The sequence below is a fragment of the Echeneis naucrates genome, chromosome 4 (assembly GCF_900963305.1).
Source record: "Echeneis naucrates chromosome 4, fEcheNa1.1, whole genome shotgun sequence".
Taxonomy (NCBI): domain Eukaryota; kingdom Metazoa; phylum Chordata; class Actinopteri; order Carangiformes; family Echeneidae; genus Echeneis; species Echeneis naucrates.
The window spans coordinates 20,373,404-20,383,367 of record NC_042514.1 but is presented as its reverse complement, the minus strand read 5'-3'; the positions used below and the strand labels follow the sequence as shown (position 1 = coordinate 20,383,367).

The 9,964-nt window shown below is 43.1% G+C and overlaps 1 protein-coding gene across 2 annotated transcripts; it reads left to right on the top strand.

The window, feature by feature from the left end:
- stx6 (syntaxin 6) lies at window positions 1-5,590 on the top strand. 2 transcript variants are annotated; one of them, XM_029499894.1, is made up of 8 exons: window positions 1-207; window positions 770-939; window positions 1,805-1,899; window positions 1,985-2,044; window positions 3,071-3,199; window positions 3,276-3,382; window positions 3,492-3,586; window positions 4,660-5,590. In XM_029499894.1, the coding sequence occupies exons 1-8, from the start codon at window positions 173-175 to the stop codon at window positions 4,734-4,736; spliced, it is 768 nt and encodes a 255-aa protein (XP_029355754.1). In that variant the 5' UTR covers window positions 1-172; the 3' UTR covers window positions 4,737-5,590. The 2 variants fall into 2 exon arrangements, with proteins under 2 accessions (XP_029355754.1, XP_029355755.1); XM_029499895.1 differs by having other exon boundaries at window positions 1,985-2,050; window positions 3,113-3,199.
- Window positions 5,591-9,964: the final 4,374 nt, after the last annotated feature.

Below are 9,964 nucleotides of genomic sequence, written 5' to 3'. Positions count from 1 at the left end.
GCGGAAGTCGGGGCTGCATGTAAACAAAGCGGCGATGAAGATAAACTCGGAAATTAATCAAATAAAGTAAAGAAAGAAAGAATAAAAGTCAAATTAGTTTAAACCGATCAGGAGGCCGACAGTCTGCGTGATGAAGCTGCGGGGGGACTGAACCAGAATAAGAACCGGAACCATGTCCATGGAGGACCCGTTCTTCGTCGTTAAAGGGTCAGAGCATCGTGCTAGCGGGCCTAACGGGGATAACAGCATTGAGCACCAGCCTGAGACACAGGATAATCAGTGGCTGTAGATAAATAGCAAGTCACTCAGTGAAGCTAACAGTCATGCTAACGTTAGCCAGCTGTGTTTTACGAGTAAATTAGCACAGTCAGCACAAAGCTGGTCTATGAACAGGGGTCACACTCGGGGTTTAGTCGTTTCTTATAGAACCACTCCAGGTTTAACTGGACTCCACCCACAAAGACGGAATCAACACGTTATCAAAAATGAGTTAATCTAAGTCTGAGTCTAAGTCTTGTTTCCTTTAAAAGCATCCGATTAACACCACACTAGTTTTCATTCCGATTAAGGGATATTCCAAATTTAAAAACTCCACAGAAGCACCTGAAGCGCAGTGCAATCAACAGTGCTTCAAAAGTTGTTTGTGATGCGCCACACTCAGTGAGATGGAGAAAATTATAGATATCGAATTTATAGTTGGTTCAGGGCAGCAAACTGTTTAAACACTGAATCCGTATGGAGTTCCAGTGACTCTTGTGTTTGTTAACAGGGAGGTGCAGAAGGCGGTGAATGCAGCACAGAGCCTCCATCATAGATGGAGCGAGCTCTTACAGGAGGGAGGCGGAGCCTCCAAAGAGGAAATGGACTGGACAACCAATGAGCTGAGGAACAGTCTGCGGTCAATTGAGTGGGACCTAGAAGACCTCGATGAGACCATTAATATCCTTATATGTTAGAGCTGAGGCCACCTGACCTGTGCTGAGATCACCTTGGTTCTGCACTATGAAGCAGGATTTGGGACTATTGATTTAAATTATGGTTAAACCCTGGGTTGTCTGGGTTTTTGCAGCTACGGAGGTGGATCATGTCTTCCTGTAATGTATCACCATGGTAACTGATGTTTTCACTCCACAGAGTGTCTGTCATTACTCTACTTTTGGTCAGGAGAGAATTTGATGGAGAGACCTAAACTAGAATATTGCAATTCATCCCTACAGTGACAGATAATGGAGGGATTTACATCTTGTGCCATAACAGAGTTTTATGACACAGCAGGAAGGTAGACATTAACCCATTGGGCTACTTCACTGTACATGATGTAGTCTTTCTGATGTATGCTGTTCATTTAAGGGACTACACAGATGTGATTATTGTCAGATACCTGTTTACATGATGGGCCAGCCAGATCATAGATGTTAGCTTCTACGTTATAAATTTAGATATTATAACTTATGCATTTACTCAGTTTCTCCAACCCTGATAATACGTCACTTTTCATTGGTGAAGTAAGCCACTCTGCCTGAAGCCCCACCTGCTAGAGACTTGTCCATGTTCCCTATTGGTTGGAAGCTGATACCTCCACCCTTTTTATGTGAATACACTGACAACTAGACAGGAGAAACCTGGTTCACTCAGTAATTACATATCCAGCGCTGTTAGACTGATTAGACTGATTGAATGTTGATTAAGTGAGGCCAGTTCACTGGAACATTATCTGGCAATGTTAATCCTGGTTCGTAGTACAGGTCTCTGGTTAGCTATTGGATTTCCATTGTTAATATTTGTTCCTTAATGGTTTGTGAATGCATTGTTGAATCAAACCCGAAAAAGTTCAACCTGGATGCTGCTGAGTTGTTGAAGAGAAAAACTTTCATCACCAGCACCAGACAGACGGTCAAGGTAAAGTCTGAGTTGAAAACTCACCATCACCTGCTCGGGTGAATTGGAGTCTGATCTGGTTGGATGATCACTGTTTCTCTTGAAGGAAATGAAAGAACAGATGTCAACCCCAGCTGGTGCCTCCATGGACAGAAAGAACAAGCAGGTAAATGTACACAATGAAATAACTTTGAGTTTAAGTTAGCTTTTTCATGAAGACCAAGGACCAAGGTCGTCAGTCCATCAACTGATGAGTAACACATGGTGACAAAAGAAATGAAAAAGAGAAAACAGCACAAAATCTGTGATTTTGTAATGTGCTGAGAGCACTGTGAAGTGAAATTGATTTCCATTGGAGCTGCTGTCAACTCCACTCTCTTATCCACCACTGTCTCCTCAGATAACAACAGGGATGCCCTCCTAAACTGAACTTTCTGTTGTGTCTTTAAGCTTTTCTTGTGGTCCTTCTCTAGTTTTTTCCATTTTCTCTTTTGAAAATTTCTTTCCTTGTATCTTGCACCATATTTTTTTTATGTCCTTGATGCTCCCCTCAAATGTTGGATTAACACTGTTGACTGTAGCAGCTATTTTGTTCCACATCAGATTTTTTTTGTATTATTACACTCTTTGCTGAACTTCCCATATGGTACGTCCTCATAAGCACTGTGGTATGCTGAACTGAGCAGGATTTTGATGTGGTCACTTGGTTGTTAATTTTTGTGTTTTGACAAATGCCTTAATTTCTGCACCCTGGTTGTACTTAATATAACCAAGGACTAATCTGCTTTGTGTAACTGATGAATTTAGACATCTACCTAAATCTGCTATTTATGATATCTACACTATAGTAAAGGTCTATCTATGTGAAATCAGCTCCAGGTCTAGCCCTACACTCCAGTGGGGAAGAAAACTCCCTAACTGTTAGAAACCAAAAGTGAAACCAGATAGAAAAGAGAACAATCACGTAAAGAACCCATTCAGTTACTACAGTCAGATTCTCTGATAAAACCAGTGACTGACCACCAAAACCTCTGTTTAGCCTTTTTTACTGAGAACCACAAAGTACCTCTGAAAATCATCTGAGATTTCAGAAACAAACTGAATGCAGGAGCCTAGGTCTAAGTCCAGTAAGTTTCTTGATGTCTGGGTCAGGTCCGCGTGGTTCCTCCTGAGTGCATGTTTTTTCAACCAGGTCCTGCTTGGTGAACATGGTGCTCGTGGTCCAGTGTGGCAGCCTGGTCCTGATAAATACAGCAGACTGGACCGCCAGCTGCAGAACGCCAACTCCCAGTTCATTGAGGAGCAGCAGGTTCAGCAGCAGGTATAGTCACAGCGGATCGTCCAGCAGCCAATCACAGACCTCAGATCCTCCAGTGACTTCCTTGTGTTTGTTCCAGCTGATTGCAGATCAGCAGGATGAGCAGCTGGAACTGGTATCAGGAACTATCGGAGTCCTCAAGAACATGTCGGAGCGGATTGGCATGGAGTTGGATGAACAGGCTGTGTAAGAACCCTCCGCCTCTTTAATTTGTGTCTTGTGTGTTTGTTTGTCTGTCTGTGTGTCTTTTGGACCTACCTGGACCTGGTCTGACTTGTTGGATGTTTTCTTGCAGAATGCTGGATGACTTTGGACATGAAATGGACAATACTCACTCCAGACTGGACAACGTCATGAAGAAACTGGCCAAAGTCTCCCACATGACCAGTGGTAACTTGTCCAGCAACAGCTGATGTCCACTTGCAGGGAGCAGCAACAGACAACAATAAAATAACCAGATTTGAGTTGAAAGTCAGTTTTCAGTGGTAGTTTTCCTGTGGCTGGAGGTTTTTAAGCTGATGCCACACCTGCTTTTTTTTTTTTTTTTTTTTTTACAAACAAGGGCAGTACAATGAACAATGAATCAAATTTTAATCAAATTATGAGTTCAGACCTTTCAATTAGTAGATTGCAAAAGGCTGTGGTGTAGAAAATATGTTATACAGTGAGTCAGACCAAAACCACAAACATGACTTCTCTCCTAATAAGACAATCATACTATGCAAAGGAATGAATGCTCCTCCATGGTCCTCAATTGGAAGTGGCCTCGACCAGCTATGTATATGCCCATTTGAGAGGTGACATGTATCAATTTCACCCATTGTGATCTGGTGATTGAAAAAACTCAGCATTGAAGCTGTATAATTTTTGCAGCTTCCTTATTATTTGGCCCTGGAGCTTTGATAAGTATTGCATTACATTTTTACAAACTGCCATAGAAGGTAAAATGATAAAAGATTTGTGTGAGCAGTGTGATTTAGATGGAGATGTTACAGCCTTTTTATACTCAGATAGTGAAAGTAATGCACCAATCAGTGGTGCATTGGTTTTCTTTAGTCAGGGATGTTTGTCCCCATGGGGGACAACAGTGCCCCCAGCAGACAGAGGTACCCATATGACAAGTTCAGACTCATCATGAGGTTGCGGCACCTCAGATAGAAACAGGTCACTGGCATTAATGGACCCTCCGGTTGGCATGTGATCAGGTATTAGAAGTGTTGTGACAGGTGAATCAATAACTCACCTGTGCTTTCATGACAGAGAGGTGAGAAAAGTTATTGTCACGTTAGGGGTAGCTCCAGGTTATTAAACTAGTTAGTTACTGCAGTTTGCGGAACATTTGAATATTTTAACTGATACTAGTTACATATAGATGAAGAATGAAGAATGATGAAGAAGAATTGTTAATTATGATAATAAGAGATCGTTATAGTGTTGGTAATTAACAGTATGTGTCCTTACAGATCGTCGTCAGTGGTGTGCAATCTGTGTGCTGTTGTGCATTCTCTTCGTAGTCGTCGTCCTCTTCTTCGTCCTCTGATTGATGTCTCATCAGCAGTCAGCATGCAACTCAACTGAATCCTGTAGCTACTGGACTCTGCAGAACTCTCCTGGGCTCTACTGGAGTCTTTACTCTCAATGTATTCTGTAACATAAGACTCTTCAGTCCTTACCTTCAGATCAGACTCAGGATTTGTCCTCAGTCTCATCCATCTTCCTAAACATGGACTCTAAATGACTCTACCCGACTTTTCCGCTTTTCTTGGTTTCTTCATTAGACAGTTTCATCATTGCAGAGGTCAAAGGTCAAGTAGATGGTCAGATTTTTTTTTAAAGATATTTAAGGAAATTATATTTGTTTCCATTATCTGCAGTTTATTTCCACTTTAACTCCAGTTTATCTCTAGTTTATTTCCATTTTAAAACCACTTTAACTCAGACTTATTTAGTTGGAAGGCTGGTTGTTAATCTGAAAACACTACAATTGTGTGTTGTTGTTTACGGTTTGTGTTTATTTACTGATGTTTGAAACTTTGTATTTTGTCAGTTATTTGGATTTAATTTTTTTCCTGTATCATATCAATCACAATGATCAGATTATTGATCAGTACCAGTGTTACCCATTCAAATGACACTTCCTGCTGCTGCTTCACAATAAAAGCTTTTCTATAAGGAACCTATTGAAGGCCTTTAATGTGAAGCAGAAACAGGAAGTGTGGCAACTAATGTTTATAAATAGATTAACAGGTGTGCTGTTGGAAGAAGCAGCCAATCACATTTTCAGGTTCATGGTACGCATGGTGGGAAAACCTAAGCTTCAATTTTTCTTCAGCAGAAGATGAAATGAAATACGTTGAGGTGTTTCCTTTTTGAATAAAACAACAGTGATGATGATGGTGGTGTAGAAAGTAATAATTACAGATGTGATCTGAACCTATGAACAGACAGATGAAGTTAATGATGAAGCTCAGCAAGTGAAGCCCCCCACCAGAGGAAAAAAAAAAGAAGCAAAAACAGGATATGTTATGAGGGGGTATTGTGGTCAATGTGGAAACATCCGCAAGTGTCGGAGGACACGGACGGTCGCTGAGACGTTCTGGGTCAGTCGGTGAGTCACCTGGTCCAGAGTGAGACAGGCCACTTTCTCCCCGTTCACCTCCAAGACCTCGTCTCCGACTGAGAGCAGACCAGCACACAGTTTCTCTGAACTGCCATCCTTCATGTCCTCCACATAAACACCTGCAGAACAGGGTCAGAGGTCACTACTCATGCCTTATACTCATGGGATGGATTTCAGTCCATTCTCCCATTCTCATCTTCAACCACCATCTCCCCACATTTTCCTCTTTAATCAAGGACAGACAAGTCCTCCACTCTGGTCTGTCAGGGCCTTTATGAAACTCAACATGCAGTGTTTTCTCCTTGCAGTCACTGGCAGAAATCAGTCTGAGTCCACAACAGTTGTCCATCTCTGCTCTATTTGACCCTCAACATGAACCAGACTGAGGCACTTCAATTCATTCATTCGGGAAATGAATGAATTCAATGGTTTACTCATAGAACCAGGACTTCAGATTTAAGTGATAACTGAAGGTCCCTGACTGATCAAATCAGCAGAACCACAGCGATAATAACAGTAAGGCCACTGTACTGAAGGATCTGGAGGCCCGAAGGACTGAGGGTTCTCACACTGATTAGTTATCATTAACTGCCATTAATCATTTCTATTATCACTTCTTATGTTATCTTTACTTACTACTAATATACTAATGCGGTTTTAGTGTTACCAGACATTAAACCCTCTTTACATTTGTGTGTTTTTGATTAATTTATTATTGTACGCTCTCTCTCTCCCCCTTTCTCTCCTCCTGCTCTCTCTCTATCAATTTCCTCCTTGGTCACTCTAAGCCTTGATATTATTTTATGGTGGTGTAGAAATAAATTTGATTTCATGATCAGTCGCAGTAGAGCTAGGGCTTTCAGTACCAGAGTCAAGTCTTCCTCTCCCTCGGCTAAGGACGAAGGTAGTGGTTGTTGGTTGACTCAGTTCTAAGAGGACGGTTCCATCCGAACCAGCCTCCAGCACTCGACCGACAGGACGGACAGAACGGGGACATCCAACATCCTCAACACTTAGACTCCGCTGAAGGAACCTGAGGGAGAATGTCACGCTGATATTGGCACCATGTCATAATCATCTGACAATGTCCTGATCACATGACACATTTCTCCTCATCAGCAGTTTACCAAGGTGAAAAATGATAATCTGACTTGACTTTGTGATTGATGGTTAACAGGTGAGTTACCTGCCATAATGATCTTTCTTCTTCATCTGTTCAGACCCAAAACTCTGCAATGATGATAACTTCCTGAGCTGGAAGAAGGATGATGGCCCCTGTTGAATGGACAGGAAATACATGGGTCAAGCTGCAAAAGGCCAAGAAGAAGAAGGAACTGGGTTTTCTCACCTCATTCAGTGACTGAACTGATGGACATTTCTTCAGCAGACCAGAGGGGGCAGGGTCAGAGGATGAGGAATGATGCCTGTTACTGAGTCGATCTAGACTTCCTGTCCTTCCAGTCCTGTTGAGTCTGAAGGTGGAAAAAAGACGACGCAGAGAAAGTCGAGAGGATTCATCTCTGCTGCTGAAGCTGTAGGACATAGAAGGGATATTATGAGAAAGACTGGACTGAAGTCAAGATCGAGTCTCTGTCTGTACTGTCCCATCACCGCTGACTCTTTCTGCTGTGAATTTCTTTAGGACAGGATGCAGGTCTTCTGTATTCATGAGGGATGTAGTGCAGCAGTTTGGTTTCCATGGTGTCATGTTGCAAGGTGTTGTATCGAGACATCAAACAGAGGACATCACACAGACTTACTGTTCAGGAAGTGATGTGTGATGACTGTGTCTGTCTCCTCCTATTGGACCTTTAACCTGTTTGTCAGAGCTGCTCTCTGAGATGGGTGGGGCTCGTCTGGCAGCTGTAAACCAATCAGAAGAAGAGATGCTTGTGTGTCTTTATATATGTATCGGGTTTGCATTAATTTAAACCTGTTAAGAGATAAAGCAAAGGGCAGCAAATAATGGCCACCAGAGGCCGTATCTCCAGTGATGATACAGCCAATGCAGTTACTGTTAATAGGAAAACACAACAATTATCATCATGGTCCTGGTCTGTCTCAGGTGATGTACATAAACTCTGACGTCCATAGGTCCACAGGTGAAACAGGTGCAGGTTAGACAGATATAGGCGAGAAGCCAGACACAAGTCAGACATTTGAAGCTGGAACAGACAGATGAGAGGCCTTTTCTATTTCCCACTGCTTTCCCTGTCTGTGTGACAGGTCTTTATGATATGAAAAAAACAAAAACAAACCCAACAACATACATGAATATTCTGACCTGTTGTGTCTGAGCTTCCCTCCGAGCAGGAAGAGGAAGAGTCAGAGTCAGTCTTCCTGTCTGCAACTCCTTGCACCTCTTCCACACTGGGGCTGGTTGTCCTCAGCTCTGCCTGAAGTTGTCTGTGAGGCTTAGCTCCTGCAGGTGCCCCCTGCTCCTCCTGGTCCTGTTTCAGAGCTGGTCTTGTTGTTGTACCGTTTCGTCTGACCCTCTGTGACATCACAGGGGGAGGAGGCAAGGAGAGGGGGCATGAGCGTGAGGTCAAGAGATCAGTGGCGTAAGGGTTCATTGGGAGGTCTATGGTTCTTTGTCCCTGGTTTTTATTAAGTTCCACCTTATTGATACTTGTCCTCATCTTTGTGTTGGAGACACACCCAGCCCCACTCCCTCTGATGGGGTGCTTGTTTTCGCCAGGTGGGACAGAGCCTATGTAGGTCTCCCTTATTGGCTCAGTCCTCAGGCTGATGTAGGGCCGGGGCAGAATCCAGCTACTCCCACCAGGCAAATTCAACCCCTCTGGGGTTCGTCTACTCTCTGTCCGCTGTATGTCAGAATCAGACCCGGACCTCTGGAGCCCAGCCTCCTCCTTGCTGTTGACGTATATATTCAGGTGTGGTTTGGAGACCAGGACACCTGTACTTCTCTGACCCATCCATCTCCTCTGCCACTGTCTCTCTAGATAACGAGACTCCACCTCTGTCTCAGTCTCATCCTCAAATCGCAAACGACGAGTCGGAGAGTCCTCACGGCTTCGTCCTATCACCCCCACAGCTGATTTACTGATGGAAGAGTCACTCAGATGTCCTGAATGAGAGGCTACGCCCTCCAACCTCACGTGTACGACAGGACGCAGTCTGACCCCCGACCTGTGGACAGAGTTCGGCCATTATATATTCAGCTTCAGTTTTATGTCTGAAAGTGCAGAAGGTGACTGATGGTGTATGTGTGTGTGTGTTACTCACTGATTGTGTGACAGTGTCTGTATGTTTTACAGTGGGTTTGTGTGTGTTACTCACTGTGTATGTATCATTTAAAAAATGTGTGTGTTACTCAAAGTGTGTGTGCTACAAAGTGTATATGTTACTCACAGTGTGTGTGTGTCGGGGGTCAGCAGGTTGTGGTCTCCTCTCAGAGGAACACAGCGACGCTTCATACGAACTCTGTCCTCACACTGCTGCTGCTACGGCAACCAAGCTGACACACACATACACACACATGCACAATGGGGGAGGGGAGAGGATGACAAGGCCAGTTCCTGATTGGTTAGTGTGACAGAGGAAGGAGGATTAAAAAGAGTAGCCGATCAGAACTAATTAAACTGACGAGACTGTTTACATCAGCAACCCCAGTGTGTGTGTGTGTGTGTGTGTGTGTGTGTGTGTGTGTGTGTGTGTGTGTGTGTGTGTGTGTCATCATCAGAAACTGGATGACATCATTCACTTCACCTCTTTCAGTTCAGGACTGTTTTTTTTTTATCTCATTGATCATATAGGCCTATGTTTATCATATCATTAGTTTATTAAATTGTTTTATTTACTCAAAACTTTTTCAACGCGAGACACAGTTTTTCTTACAATTCTAATCAAATGAACGTACACATGTATGATTCTGTTATTGTCTCAGTTTAAATGAAGGTTATGTCTTATCTTGCACTTTCATTGGTTATTATTATAACGCAGCTGTAGTCGTCTCACATGAATACGTGTTATTACGTATTCAGATCGTGTGGTCTTGTGTGCATTTATTGTTGGTAACCACAACATTTACGAATAAACCATAACTTTGAAACATATTTGATGGTGACCCGCTCCTACATTTCCCACAATGCACTGGGAGCCGGATATAACGTTCAATGTTGGGAGAA